We start from the raw sequence: 15,627 nt of genomic DNA, 5'->3' as shown, positions 1-15,627 counted from the left end.
TGGACCACACTTAGTTTAACTGCTGCCTTTTCACAGCGAGCTGGGACTAAAGCATCTTGCAACACGCAGATCTGTGTGTGTGTGTGTTGGGGAAAGAAAGCAGTTTGCATGCCGTATCAATAAATTTTGAAAACCACCCGACACAATTTAGCAAACAGAAGAAGGCTGCATTCCCATGGGCAGCCCATTCTATTACCCCAACGTTTCGCTTACTGTTGATTTCCATGATTTCCGCTAACCCAGAAATAGTGCTTCAGGTTAAGAACTTTGCTTCAGGATGAGAACAGAATTTGTGCTTTGACAGCGCGGCGGCAGCAGGAAGCCCCATTAGCTAAAGTGGTGCTTCAGGTTAAGAACAGTTTCAGGTTAAGTACGGACCTCTGGAACGAATTAAGTACTTAACCCGAGGTACCACTGTATATTTGAGCTCCCATATGACCTAAAAGCCACTTCCGGAAATACTGTGGAATTCAATGCCGTGTTAGCACTTGTTTCCGTATTACTGGCTCCCAGTTTGCAAAGCATGTTCTCAGGTTGGCTGCTGTGGGGAAACAAGGTTGCAGGAGTTTGTGCACCATTGTCCTGGTCTGTCAGGCTGCTCTTAGGCTCTGGTTGCTCCCAAGAAAGATACATGGTGGTGGTTGTTCTTTTTAATCTGATGCTCTGTTACCAAAGTAGCTTGGGAGTATGTTTACGAGAACAATTCAAAGTGTTGGTGCTGACTTTTAAAGCCCTAAACCAGGCCCTCCCGATGTTTTGAGACTACAGTTCCCATCATCCCTCACCACTGGTCCTGCTAGCTAGGGATCATGGGAGTTGTAGGCCAAAAACATCTGGAGGGCCGAGGTTGAGGAAGCCGGCCCTAAACGGCCTCAGCCCATTATACCTGAAGGAGCATCTCCACCTCCAGTTCTGCCCAGACACTGAGGTCCATCACCGAGGGCCTTCTGGCGGTTCCCTCACTGCGAGAAGTGAGGTTACAGGGAACCAGATAAAGGGCCTTCTTGGTGGTGGCGCCTGCCCTGTGGAACGCCCTCCCATCAGATGTCAAGGAAATAAACAACTACCTGACTTTTAGAAGACATCTGAAGGCAGCCCTGTCTAGGGAAGTTTTTAATGTTTGATGCTTTATTGTATTTTAAATATTTTGTTGGAACTGCCCAGAGCGGCTGGGGAAACCCAGCCAGATGGGCGGGGTATAAATACATTACTATTATTATTATTATTACTATTGTGAAGGAAACTAAAAACTAGCTTTGTAAGTGATCACAGAGGTGCAGAGTCGGAAGGGACCCAAAGGGTCATGTAGTCATGCTGCCACTGCTTCTTTCCTCAGCTGGATCTAGAGACATTTTTTAAAAAGTTACAGGAAAATGTGTTATATTGAATTGAGGCTCATACAACAAAAAATAATATTTAGAATATACTGGAGCCGGTTGCATTTCTTTAAACAAGGGCTATCTAAGGTATCCAACTGCTGGAGATGCAATAGCGACAATGCCTCTCTAAAACACGTTTTTTCATCGTCCTATATTGAAAGATTTTTGACAGAAGGTAATTGAAACTATCAACAGAACTGTACAGAACAACCTTAACTTTTACAGAGCAAAATATCCTTTTGAATCATATGCCCCCTCCCTGCAAGGAACCTTACAAAAGGACAATATGAGTGGACTCTCCGTGCCCTTACCATAGCAAAGAGACTAATACTGATGAACTGGAAAAATAAAAATGCAGCTCCCTTCTACAATTGGATCGAAGACTTATATAAACTCGCAACATATCAACAACTTGCATAATAGCGCAGACTTGCCATGGACAAATTCAACAATATTTGGAATCCGTTCTTACAAATACTGTAATAGGTTAAGATCTGGTGAAGTACAATAACAACTTTGTAAAGTTAAAATAGAAAGAAAAAAAATGCGTTCTAAAGCTCATAATGAAAAATCCCGTAAGTGATTTGGGCTGCACTACAGCGCCCTCTGGTGTCACATGTTTGTAATGCAGTTACAATGACATAGTTGACTGGGTGTAGCTGAGTCCCTCATCTCTTTTCCCACCACCCACTTCTTGTCCTCAGGTCCCCACGGATAAGAGAGCGAAGGTGCGCTTCAACAACTTCTTCCTTGCCGAGCCTGGCATCCCACTCAATTCCTGCCCCAAAGACTATGTGGAAGTCAACAACGTCAAGTAAGAGAGCTAAGTGCCAAAACTGGGCGTGAGAGAAGGGGTGAAACTAAAATCTGGGATGTGGTCTGCCTGGCTAGGTTTACACAGATGGTGAGAAATAGAGAGGGCAGACAACAAGGCGATGCCTTTATGGAGAAACGGAGCCTTTATATAATGTTTTGGGGCAAAAAAAAATGTTAGGATAATGTAAACCCATTTGGAACCTGGTGATATTAATTTATCACATTGGATTTTGGTATGGAAATTCATTCCGATATGCTTAGGTCTGGTTTCTGCTTTTGTTTTATTTGGCACCTGTTGTTATACTTGGTTATGTTATAAATAAGCTCAAGTGTTTTTGTTTATTTTTTAAGTTAGAGCTAACTATTGGATCTGGGGACCCCCCACCCACTGAGGCAGGCTTCCTCAAAGTTGGCCCTCCAGCTGTTTTGAGACTACAATTCCCATCATCCCTGACCACTGGTCCTGCTAGCTAGGGATCATGGGAGTTGTAGGCCAAAATAATCTGGAGGGCCGAGTTTGAGGAAGCCTGCACTGAGGCTGTGATTTCTTAGAAGGAATGTGAATCTTGGCAGGAAAGAGACCTGGCTTCCTGCCCGAAGGCATCAGGGTCCCATCCTGGGGCAGGGCAGGATCAAGGTCAGTGTGGCTCAGGGGCGACCACTCCTCCACATGGCCTGGACATCCCCTGGGATGCTGTAGTGGCACTTCTCTTGCCAGCTGCTGCTGCTGCTGGCAGTGGGGCTGGACCAGGTTTGCAGCCTTGAATTGGAAAATATCTACAGAGTACTGCAGCTCTGAAATAAATGGGCATTAAAGACACTAGTTCCAAAAAGGACTCTTATGAACTGAAAGCAGAGACGCTGTGTGCGCTTTTGTAACCCAAGAAAGTGTTTGATAAAAGCAATTAGAAAACCAAACCAAAACAAAATGTACAGTTTTAAAGAGGAATGGCAAACAGTGTATTAAAACAGCTGAAAATGGCAAATCGTTTAACATAAAGAGCACTGCTTTCATTTAAAAAGCCCCAGACGGCATAGCTGTCAGGGATGATGGGAGTCATAGTGAGAGTTGGCAAAGGCATATATACAAATAGGTTTCCAGAAAACCTGACTGTGGTGCTACCACTAAAAAGATCCCGTCTGCTATGCTCTCCATTGAACCTCTCATGGCGACAGGGTGGAAAGCAAAGCATCTGAGGCTGAGCTCAATGCACAGGCAGGCTCAGATGGGACAAGGAGGTTCTGGAGAGAGCCTTAGGTTCCCACACTGTTTAGGGAAACCAGCTCCTTAGTGCAGCAATTCAGTCCCTGGGCAGGACTAGTCTTGTATATACTGTATTGTGCAATGGGCTTGCTCTCTTATGGTGGGGAGGAATGGGGAGACCCCTGTCCACCTCAGTGTCTGTGTTTGGAATGATGTTGTCTTAAAAAAAGAACCATCTCTCCTCTCATTGGCTCCTTGCCTCCTTGTGATCCCTTCAGGTACTGCGGCGAGAAGAAGCAATTTGTAATATTGAGCAAAACCAACAAGATTTCCGTCCGTTTCCATTCGGATCTTTCATTGGTAGACAGCGGCTTTTCGGCAGAGTTCATGTCCTACCAAACCAACGACCGTAAGTGGGAATGCTGTGAGGTTGGGGGTGAGGTGCTGGGAGTGGGGTGGGTGGGTCTGATGTGGGGGAGAGACTTAAAGCATTTGGACCTTTTAAATGACGAAGGAGGGCATAGAAGAGGTTCATCGCATGGTGCACTGCTTGGAGGAAGGAGAAAAGAAATGTTATTGACCCCATTCCCTTTGCACATTCCTTTTCCGGCCTCTTGCATCCAAGGGCGGCCTTAGCAGTTGCAAGGGGAAGAGACTTCCCGTGCGGCAGACCGAAAACATCCCGTTGAAAAAGGAGGCAGGGAATTAGTACTTTGCACTGTTTGCAAGACTTAACATACCTCCCCTCTCTCCCCTCATCCCAATTTCTGACTTGCAGCCTGTCCAGGCAAATTCGCCTGCAACACCGGCCGCTGCATCGCCAAGACCCTGCGCTGCGATGGCTACAACGATTGCACGGATGCCAGCGACGAGAAAAACTGCAGTGAGTCCTTCTCCTCTGCTCAGCTCCCTTGAGAGAATTTGGAAATGTGGATATGGAATGGGGCTACGTATGCTTTGTGCCTTGATCATGCATTATAGCGGATCTGGTTTCTGCCACCAAGTGAAAGTGTGCAAATTTGACTATGCCTCATGCGGTTTGCAAAACCGTTCCAAAGATGAGCTGTTGGGAATGCCAAAAATAAAATAAAAATGTTTCTGTATAAAACTCCTGGAAATCCCAATTTCCACACCCCAACCCACCTTCCGACCTAGGAGGTTTTGGCAGGCAATGTCTTCTACATCCTTTGACGCATATGTTTTGCCATCATATGGTCTAGAAACTTGCTTTTAAAAAAATGCAAATTAAAGCTATGATTCTTTGGGTGGTGAATTCTGTGGCCAGCACCAAACGCAGCTGCTGTGGCGAAAGGTAGTTTCCAGACCTTTTGGCACAAAAAATGAATGGCATAGCTTTGCTGAAGGGCAAGTCCTGATCTGCCATAGAAAGGGCACTGCCTTTCATCTAGGACCTGGGAGTCCAGGGTTTGAATCTCCACTCAGCCATGAAGCTCACAGAGTGTGATCTTGTGCCTGTCGCTGCCTCTCAGCCCAACCTTCCTCACAAGTTCATTTGTGGGGAATTAAATGTGGGGAGGAACCATGTACGCCACCTTGAACTCCTTGGAGGAAAAGGTGGGATAAATATGTGATAAATAACTTAAAAGGCTCCAGAAACCTGTGCCTGTTGAGGAAAAAACCCAAGAGGATTGTCTCCAATGCTGGTCCTGCTCAGAGTAGACCCACTGAAGTCAATGGATTTAAAAAAAAAATAAAAATTTCTTTTTAAAAGCAAGCTATACAAAATTCTGCAAAACAGGACCTGAGGACAGTCTACATAGTCCATATGCAATTATAGATTATTGTAAAAACAAAACAAAAAACCAGACATAAAATCTCATGCTCATAGATTTCAATGGGACTACTTTGAGTAGGACAAGCACTAGACCAGCACCAGTCTATTTTTCCTGCTTTTTGCATGCTTCCCTTCATGACTTGCAGATTCCAGGTCAGGATCGGTGCCTCTTTGTGGAAGCATTGGGTTCTCCCAAACTCTACTTCAGCCATCCCATATCTGACGCTCTGTGGGGGCCTGTTGCTCTGTAAATCCCCAGGTTGCGCTGCCTCTCTTAACTGCTTCTCTGCCTCCTTCCTCTCAGCTTGCACCGAGAAGCAGTTCAGATGCCGGAACGGTTATTGCAAGCCGAAATTGTGGTTCTGCGACGGCATGGACGACTGCGGGGACGGCAGCGATGAGGCCGAGTGCAGTGAGTGTGGACTGGGAAAGGGGGTCTTGGTCAAAGCGATGTGGGCTGTCCCCCCCCCCCCGCTGCCTCTGCTGTGCCAGGGATCTGTGTGGGTGCCTTTTTGCTGCTTCTTTTTTTGCAATTTTGACCTGTGGCTTCTCTTTCCATTGGGCAGAATGTCCGGCAAATAACATCCGGTGCAGCAACGGCAATTGCATCCCAGAGAGCAAGAAATGCGACGGCAAGGATGACTGCGGCGACGGCAGCGACGAGGGGAGCTGTGGCCGTGGTACGACTCTTAGCACCATGGGGAGCCATAGGAAATAATTGGGTTGGGAGGGTCTGTTGCCTTGTCTGCCCTCTGCCAGCCCCCGATGCCTGCCTTCTCCCTTCCAGCCAGTCCAGGGTGCGAGTCCCTGCCTTTCAGCTTCACTCTTGCCCTTGTAGAACTCAGCAGGGAGGAGAAGGAGGGAGACAAAACTCAAATTAGTTGGCTCTGCCCACCATCAGCTCTGGTGCCTCCCCTACTGTTGGCTTCTTTGCCTTCCACCCTGCCAGTCTCAGGGGGCACCAGCAACCCCTGCTACGCCAAGGCCCTGAGAACGGGACTTGCAGTCAGTTGCTAGGGACGGCACCGCCGTGGGGTCATGGTTGGAGTGTCAGGCTACGGCCTGGGAGGGAGCAGGGTTCAAATCTCCCCTACTTGGCCATAAAGCTCCCTGGATGTCGCCTTGGGCCATTCAGCATCTCTCAGCCTAACCTACCTCCCAGGGTTGTTGTGGGGATACAGCAGGGAGGGGGAAAGAACTGTGTACACCACCTTGAGTCCATCAGAGGAAAAGCTAGTAAATAAATGAAAGGAAATAACCAGAAAACTGGGGGGAACTCGCTTTGTGCACTTGAATAGTTCAGGTCTGGTTTTAGAATCCAGAGGCAGAGCACAGCTTTCCTGCAATTTGAGGAGGGGGTTTCATTGGCAGCAGGGGAGACAGATAGACGACCCCCCCCCCACACCAGTGTCCCAGTATTTGTTCTGGTTTTCTGATATCTCAGTGCCTTAGCTGCGTTAGGGGGCAGCACTTACCCTTGGAACGCCCTGCCTATTGATATCAAGCAGGTGCATTCACTGTGCTCTTTCCAGTGCTTGCTAAAAACATTCTTGTTTAAACAAGCCTACCCAGATATGCTTATAAAGTTGACATAGTTTTAATCTGTTCTAGCATTTCAGTGTTTGTATGTTTCAAACTAGGGCTATAAATTTTTCTATCCTTTTTTGGGGAGGAATCATTTTGAGAGTGTTTAAAAACAAAACAGTCAAGCATTGCATAAATTTTGTGAAATGAATAACAATAGAGACATGCATAGCAGCAAACAGCCTTTCCCCACGAGGATGATGGTTTCCAGGGGCAGGATGTGCAGTGGTCCTGGAGTCCCTCTCCGCTCTTCTCTGAATTTCCACAGCAGGGAGATTCTTACTGGAAGCAAGCAAGATCCTCTATGGACGTGGATTTCTCTGTGCTTAGCTCAGGGAATGCTGCTGTGCTAAACGTTTCCTGGCACTGAGCCTCCTTGCCTGTGGTTTGCTTGCAGTGGACACCGTCTCCTGCAAAACGTACACCTACAAGTGCCGCAACAACCAGTGCTTGAGCAAGAAGAACCCGGAATGCGATGGGAATAAGGACTGCAGTGATAACTCAGACGAGGACAGTTGCAGTGAGTTATGGTTCTAGCTGTCACCTTTTGGGAAGCTGATGACCTGAGACACACGTCTAGCAGAGGGTCAGCAGCCCAAGAGCACCTGACTGAAATGTCACTCACGTCACAAACGTAAAAGAGAACAAGAACAATAATTTTACTATTTATACCCCGCCCATCTGGCTGGGTTTCCCCAGCCACTCTGGGCAACTCCCAACAGAATATTAAAACCACAATAAAACTTCAAACATTAAAAACTTCCCTAATCAGGGCTGCCTTCAGATGTCTTCTAAACGTCAGGTAGCGTTCCACTACCGAGATGGCCCCCTGTCTGGTTCTCTGTAACCTCACTTCTTGCAATGAGGGAACTGCCAAAAGGCCCTTGGAGCTGGACCTCAGTGTCCGGGCTGAATGTTGGGCATGGAGACGCTCCTTCAGGAGCAACAATAGGCTGCCTTCTGGGATTGTTGTAACAGTATGATAATGCATGTGAAACCCTTTCAAGGGTTCAAGCAGTATATAAATGCTAAGCATTCCTACTGCAAGCCTATTTTGCCTGTTTTGCAAATGCATGCAATGACACCCCTCTCTAGCTGCCAGTTAATTTTGCAGAAGCATTTGGAGGCAGGGCTGGGAAACCTGTGGCCTTCTGGATATTGCTGGGTTACACTCCCAACCAGTGTGGCCGATGAGCAGGGATGCTGGGAGTTTTAGTTCAGCAGCACCTGGAAGGGGGTTTAGAAGCCTTCTATAAGGGTCTAGAAGCAGGAGTGATGTGTGATGTTGCGTGGGGATCGCAGGAGGGCAAATTTACTCACGCGTTGGTGATCTGACTCTTGCTCCTTCCAGACTGCGGCAAGCGCTTCTACAGCAAGCAGTCCCGGATTGTCGGTGGGGAGGACTCCGACGAGGGCGAGTGGCCGTGGCAGGTCAGCTTCCACACCAAGGACACCGGTCACTTCTGCGGGGCCACCTTGATATCTCAGAATTGGGTGGTGTCTGCAGCGCATTGCTTCCAGGATGACTGGAGGAGGTGGGTAGAGATCTAGGATTTCTCCGGTAATGGACTGGCTTATGTTCTGCATATATGCTTGAACTTGAGGGTGAGGCTTCTGGGTCCATTGCGCAGCATGCTGGGAGTGCATTGAGTCCAGTGGAGCATGGGATGGTGCCGTTTTAAGGTTTCGTCTCTGTTCAGACCTGATTTCGCATAAACCAGAACAGGAGCAGTCTTGCGTCCAAGATCGAGGGGGGGGCAGCGTGCATTGAGGCACATGTGCCGTTATGAGTGTGACACATGTTGCACGCACACGACGTCATGCATCTGGTCATGTTGCGCATGTGTGACGTCATGCACATGTTGCTCTCCTGACGTTGGGAAGAGGTGGAGCACGGAGCTCAGCACGGCTTCCTCCCTTGCACTCAGGAGGAGCCAGCCACTGAAGCACACTGCCCCACATTCTCTGCCCCTTCAACATCAAGGGGGCCCAGCCTCCTGCTAGCACATACTGAGGGGGCTGAAGACACCTGCACCCTAGGAGCTGGCATGCCTGAACCAGAACAAACTGTGATCCAGGAGATTGTCTGGTTCCAGTTTCCCCTCCATCATGGGCTTTGCAAATAATTTTGGAAAGCTACCATTCTCTTAAGACAAAGCTTCTTCCGCAGTGCATCATGGGTGCATCTTATGTAGGGCTTTGGTTCGAAGGGTTCAGCGTAGACACAAAAATCATGTATACCCAAATAATTGGAGCCCCCCCACCCCCCCACAATTGATGGTGGGGGGAGAGAATTCTCAGCACACCAAGAATTCCTGTGCCAAGGGGACCTCGTCCAGCGAGCAAGGCGAAGAGCTGCTAAGCTCTTTTCACACTTGGCAACCCAAGCAGACCCAGCATAGACAGAGCTTCTAAGCTCTCCGCCTTCCTTGGATCAAATTTCTGCGACTTCAACCAGCTGTGTATTCTTGAAGACGCTGCTTGCCAACCTTTTTGGGCCACTGGGCACATTTGGGGGGGGGCATGGACAGCAGTCCCAAAATGACTTTCCTTGGGACTCGGGGGTGTAACACAAACTTGAGTGCCGCAGGGTGCATGGCGTAATGGCTACCCCCTCTAAGAGAACAGAGCATCCTCTGGTCTTCTTACCTGCTAATTCCTCCGCAGGCATTTGGACCACAGGACGATAACAGCCTACATGGGGCTTCTTGACCAGGGGGATAGGAGCAACAGCAACGTTCAGCAGCGGGGCCTGAAGAGGGTCATCCGCCACCCATATTTCAATGATGCCAGCTACGACAACGACATTGCTGTGGCAGAGCTGTCCAGCCCGGTTGAGTTCAACAAATACATCCAGCCTATCTGCCTGCCTGATGTCACCCATGACTTCCCCGTTGGCAAATCCCTGTGGGTTACGGGATGGGGAGCCACTCAAGCATCAGGTGAGTTGGGTGGGGATGTGAAGGGGGCATCCTAGGCCTTTGTTCTAGATGACTCTTGGTGCCCTACAGTTAATAATAATAATAATTTATTATTTATACCCCGCCCCTCTGGCTGGGTTTCCCCAGCCACTCTGGGCAGCTTCCAACAAAACACTAAAATACAATAATCTATTAAACATTAAAAGCTTCCCTAAACAGGGCTGCCTTTAGATGTCTTCTAAAAGTTTGATAGTTATTTTTCTCTTTGACATCTGGTGGGAGGGCATTCCACATTGCGGGTGCCACTACCGAGAAGGCCCTCTGCCTGGTTCTGTGATTCCAACTCAGAGGCAGTGACGGGAGTAAAACAAGGGCAGATCTGCAGTTTGGTGGAAGGAGGCAACATTTAAAATATATATCACGAAGATAAAACGAGAGAGTTGTCTCTGAATCCACCACAGGACTTTATCAAGAGTGTATATGCTAAAATCATGACAATCTGTTCTCTGTCTGTCCTAATTGTTCTTTTTCTTTTTTATTTCTTATGTAAGTTGTCTTGCAATAAAAAGTTTTATATGTAAAAAAGGACAATCTTAACAAGCACAAAACGATAACCTCCGTCGCTTGGACTGTTGTCCACTAATGCAAATATATATTGTGTCAGCATCAGTACTGGTCTTGCAGGGCTTATGTAAAGACAGGAAGAAGAAGAATTAAAATATGTGTTTCGTGCATGCCAAACTATGCTGTGGACCAGAGTTCCCCCCACACTTGGGTCTGCAGCTGTTTTCGGACTACAGTTCCCATCGTCTCTGACCACTGGTCTTTGCTAGCTAGGGGTGATGGGAGTTGTAGTCCAAAAACAGCTGGAGACCCACATTTGGGAGACCCTGCTGGAGACCATAGGCACCATTTCGCTGTATGCCGCATTGTTTGTATAATCTTATAAAGTTGCGCCGGACGACGTAAAAGTTATCGTAGGCAACATTTTGCATTAAAGGGAGGAGCAGCTTCTGAGTTCTTCTACCCTGATGCAACTAGAGGGCAGGAACCAATGGCATCTCTTAAGGCGTTTAAGAGTTTTTGTGGGGGTTGTGCATCTGGGGCACTTGTAATTGGAGAATCCATTGCACTCTTAGCAGGGCTGGTATGTATGTATGTATGTATGTGTGTATTTATGGATTGATTGATTGCTTAAAAGAGCATCCTGAATAAACTATAACCCTACTCCCATGCAACTCCTCTGTGGTCCTCTGCAGGAAGCGGTGCCAGCATCTTGCAGAAGCTCGAAATCCGTGTGATCAACCAGACCGTGTGCAGGTCCCTGATGGTGCCCAATGACGTGACGGACCGCATGATGTGTGTCGGGGTCCTCACAGGCGGGAAAGATGCCTGTCAGGTAGGAATTGTCTGCAGGGAGATAGGGGGGAGCCATGGCTGTGGAGAGCTCAGAATACAGCCCGGCCGACTTCTTACTTACTTCATTAACTAATTGAGGGGGGTTGCAGTGAAAAAGTCTCAAGGTGATGCGACGAAACAAAATGCAGCACAGGAAGGCCGTATAAAACCAGAAAAGCTTAAAAACAGGGGCAACACAAAACAAGCAGTGTGCTGCACCAGAAACATATTAGCTAGCCAGTGTAGTGTAGTGGTTCATATGATAGACTCGTAATCTGGTGAACCGGGTTCGCGTCTCTGCTCCTTCACATGCAGCTGCTGGGTGACTTTGGGCTAGTCATGCTTTTTTGAAGTCTCTCAGCCCCACTCAACTCACAGAGTGTTTGTTGTGGGGGAGGAAGGGAAAGGAGAATGTTAGCTGCTTTGAGACTCCTTAGGGTAGTGATAAAGCGGGATATCAAATCCATATCCGAACTCTTCTTAACAAGAAGAACTGCACTATGATATCAGTGCATCTGCTCTTGAGTAGAACTTGGTTGTCTGCAGCCCACAGGCTCTGCTGTTCGCGGTGACGCTCCGGCATCATTGCCTCGCCTTGCAATCCCAGCTTCTTCCCTTGGAGGTGCCCAAACCCAACTGAAGGGCACGGGAACCCCACCAGAACCACAGTGCACCAGGGAGGCCATTTGGTGCAAATGCTGGTCTCTCCTGAGAACAAAACGGCTCCTTGGGCTGGTGGACAAAGGGTCATGAAAACAGGTCCCCTTTTTGAGCATGTGTGCTCTTGTCTCTTTGCAGGGAGACTCCGGTGGGCCGCTGGTCAGCTTGGAGGCCAACAACACATTGTTCCTGGCTGGCGTGGTCAGCTGGGGGGAAGGCTGTGCCCAGAGGAACAAGCCGGGAATGTACACTCGTGTTTCGGCGCTGCGGGCCTGGATCAAAGAGCAAACCGGCGTGTAGGCGGCTGCGGCGACTGGGACGGTTCATACGACTCTCCCTTCTTCTATCTCTGGGTCTATCAAGCTTGCAGCTGAAGACATTCCCCTGTGATAGGAAGGGGGTTCTGCAAATCTTGTTCGCTCCTTAATTCCTTCTCGGTTTTTTTCCCTCCGAAAATGAAACCAGCGACACTCCTGGCTTCATTGTATGCGGCCGATTAGATGGGCAGTTGCCCCTTTGAGAGCGCTCCTCTGCTGCTCATGTTCTCTGTCTCCAGAGACTTTCTGAAATAAGTTCAATGTGAACCTGCTTTAAATGTGCAAGGGAGCTGGTACCTCCTGTGCAGGCCGCCCGAGGCAGGGGCCCGGTAGGTGCGGTACCCCTAAATGACCACTAGTTGGCAGCATGAGGGCCAAGTAGCCTTAAGTGAACACCAAGTGGCCACTTTTTGTGTGTGTGTGTGTGTGTGTGTGTGTGTGTGAGAGAGAGAGAGAGAGAGAGAGGATGAAATGATGTATTGTTCTGTGTTTTTAGGACTCATCTGGTCTGCTGTAGCATGTGTGACGTCTTCTATTTTCTCTTCTCCCCCTCCCTTCCAAACCCCCCCCCCCAGGATTCCCCATATGAATAGGATAGTTCCCAGAACGTTGTTTGTTTTTCAAAGCAGCTCATAGATCGGAGAGGTTGCCTGTCTTCTGTGTTCTTTTCCCACACTGCAAACACACAGAGATATTAATATTGATGGAAATGCCTTGGCTAATAGGATCAAATCTGCTATTGCATCTTGGTATTGTGTCACCTCCCCGAAAAGGTGTGCTAGATATTACGGCATTAAATGCAGAGTTAACTGCAAAGTTCTGCAGTTATAACTGGGTTATAAACGGGTGCTCTTGCCTCCATCCAGCCCTTTCCCATCTGCCAAGTTTGCAGCAGGTTTTCTATCCAGGCAGGCTGCCTTCAGCCCCTGAAGCTCCATCGCAGGTCCCATAAAATGTGTTTAGGGGGTTAGGATTAGGGTATCCAGCATCTGCCCCATTAAACTTTGCCTACCTGGGGCACACCTTAGACTTCATTCCCCGCCTCCCTTCCTTGAGCTCATTGTGACTCTTTCCTCACCTGGGATAATGGCTCTGGCTGCAGATGTCTCTGCCCATGGGCTAGTTAAAAGGTGTATATCCTTGGGTCTGTACTATATTTTCCCAGCACCCTGCAATACTGTTGCTTCTCCTTGCAAGTTTATGTAACTGACACCGCCTTGACTTCTACCTTGTCTAAACCTGCACTGATGACTTTGACGCGGAAAGCCTAAAACAAAAGATGAGGCTCTTGGGCTCCTACAGAAGACCTGTTGGAACACCTGTGGCCTGTGCACACCTAAGCGGCTTCAGGATTTCACTTTCTTGGGCAGCGATAGCTCCGAAAATATCATAAGGGGAATCCTCTCTTGCAAAGCAGTTGCTTTTGCAAAGGTTAAAGACATCTCAGTTCCAACTGAGGGTACAGGTGTTGAGAGCGAATACAAAGGAGTCTCAGACCTCAATATTGCAGATATTGGCTTTTTTAAGAACTGAAAGGCATTGTAGCTAAGTCTGTGTCTCAGAATCCTGTATCAACTTCCAGGTGTCCCGATCCTGCACTTCTGGATCCCAAGAATGGCCTTCTGGGACTTGTAGTCTCTCTCCACTGGGTTATTCTCAAGGATCCAGCTGGTGTAATACACTCAGATACTATAGTTTTGTGGGGAAGCTGGGGCCTTCCAGATGTTGTTGAAGGACTCCAACTCAGCTCCAGCAGGGCCAGTGGTCAGGGATGATGGGAGTTGATCCATCAGCACCCCAGAGAGACATACCTTCTCCACATCTGCCTTAGGAGAACATTCTGGGTCTGGGTTTTGTGAAGGGGGGAGGGTACTGGCTTCACTTCTCAGTTCACCCCCCTCCTCTGTTTTCCTTTTAAAATAGGCTAGATGTCGGTAGAGCCATAGAGTGTGTGCAAAAGTGAGAGAGAGAACCCATTTGTATGTGTGCATGAATGAGATTTTTCTGGCCCGTTACGGGTCAGATTGGCATTGCCAATATGTGCCTTAATTGTATATCCTTGTTTAATGTATGGATCTCGGCATGTGATGCTGAAGCTTTGTTTCTGTTTTCGGTGTCAGTGGTGGGTGACTATAGAGGGGTCCCTTTTTCTGTCTGGGGGTGCTGTATAGGAATGCAGAGGACACCTTTTAACATGGTGGAACCCCTGATTGTGTAGCAGCAGTACAGAACAAAGGATGCTGGTGAGCATACTGGCGGAGCAGGCCATGTGCCCTGCACATTTAAAGCAGCGTATTTCCACTTTGAACATTCATGGCTGCCCGCAAAGAATCCTGGGAGCTGTAGTTTGTTAAGGGGGCATCAAGGTGTTTGGAGACCCCTTGTTCTCCCTTCAGAGCTACATCCCTTTGGGAATTCCAGCTCTGTGAGGGGAATAACAGCTCCACCCCCTGAACAAATGGCAGTTCCCAATTTTTATGGGGAAGAAGCCATGACTGTTTAAAGTGGTACATAGTTCCTTGAATGTATGGGGCAGGTGGGGCATTGGGTAATAAGCACACCAAAGTAGAGATGGATACGGGGAGGGGAATATGGAGGACGCTATAGGGAGAGACCCTCTTTCTCTAGACTCCCTAGGCAGAGTTCCTGTTTTTTGTGCCTAATTGTGTTTTTGTTTTTATAACGATAAAATGTTTTCTTTATGAACCTCTGCTACACTTGCTCCAGATATCTGCTATTTCCCTCGTTGTTGGTCTAGTTTATAGATGTGAAAAAAAATAAGCAGGGAACAAAAAAGAAGTAGTAGTTTTCTAAAACAGGAAAAGTGTCTATTTGCATTTTCAAAAGGGTATTTAATAATCTAGGAAATGCGCCGGTGATTTCCATTTTTGCAAAATGGAGCCACAAGAAGGGACAGATAAGGGGACCCCCCCAATAATTTATCTTTTTTATTTTTTTTAAAGAAAATGTTGCAAAATTATTTTTAAATGAGTTGACTTTCAACTTTCTGTTGTTTATGTATATATTGTACCTTTTAAAAAGAAAATAACACTGTAAATACATCTAAATGGAAACCCATTTTTGCTGTTGAAGGTCTGAACTGAGATTGTTATGTCTGGTGATTTTTAATCTGCATTAAAACCGATTCTTTTGTACAGAATGTTAGTCTCGTTTGATAACATTGAAAGGTGCTGAACTGTTTGTAACAAAAATGATCTCAATACGTTGTCCTTTCCTTTCCTTTTTTTTTAAAGCAGAACTTTTGTTTGTGTGAGAATGGGAATCAGGTGGGAGAGAAACCTCAAAGGTCATTTACATCAACCCCCTGATATAATGTAGGGACCTATATTTGTTGACCATGCTGGTTTGTCACTGTGAGAACGGAGTGCTGGACCAAGTGGGGATTTGGCCTGATCCAGCAGGCTATTTTTATGATCATACAGTAGTACCTCGGGTTAAGTACTTAATTTGTTCCGGAGGTCTGTTCTTAACCTGAAACTGTTCTTAACTTGAAGCACCACTTTAGCTAATGGGGCCTCCCGCTGCTGCCGCG

General features: G+C 47.5%; 1 protein-coding gene across 3 annotated transcripts in view; it reads left to right on the top strand.

The window, feature by feature from the left end:
- ST14 (ST14 transmembrane serine protease matriptase) overlaps positions 1–15,234 on the top strand; it is a 39,493-nt gene extending 24,259 nt beyond the window's left edge. For 2 of the 3 annotated variants that reach the window (XM_083479229.1, XM_083479231.1), the window contains exons 10-19: positions 2,084–2,193; positions 3,678–3,808; positions 4,178–4,282; positions 5,499–5,606; positions 5,761–5,874; positions 7,176–7,298; positions 8,130–8,313; positions 9,446–9,720; positions 10,959–11,098; positions 11,896–15,234. In XM_083479229.1, the coding sequence (XP_083335355.1) occupies positions 2,084–2,193; positions 3,678–3,808; positions 4,178–4,282; positions 5,499–5,606; positions 5,761–5,874; positions 7,176–7,298; positions 8,130–8,313; positions 9,446–9,720; positions 10,959–11,098; positions 11,896–12,057 (1,452 nt within the window). In that variant the 3' untranslated portion in view covers positions 12,058–15,234. Of the gene's footprint in view, positions 1–2,083; positions 2,194–3,677; positions 3,809–4,177; positions 4,283–5,498; positions 5,607–5,760; positions 5,875–7,175; positions 7,299–8,129; positions 8,314–9,445; positions 9,725–10,958; positions 11,099–11,895 lie in introns of all 3 variants that reach the window. The other variant, XM_083479230.1, reaches the window with a different exon arrangement.
- Positions 15,235–15,627: the final 393 nt, after the last annotated feature.

Source organism: Podarcis liolepis (assembly GCF_965112155.1).
Source record: "Podarcis liolepis genome assembly, chromosome: 16".
In the NCBI taxonomy this organism is placed as follows: Eukaryota; Metazoa; Chordata; class Lepidosauria; order Squamata; family Lacertidae; genus Podarcis; species Podarcis liolepis.
Note: the sequence above shows the minus strand (reverse complement) of the source record. Positions and strands in the feature narration are given on the sequence as shown.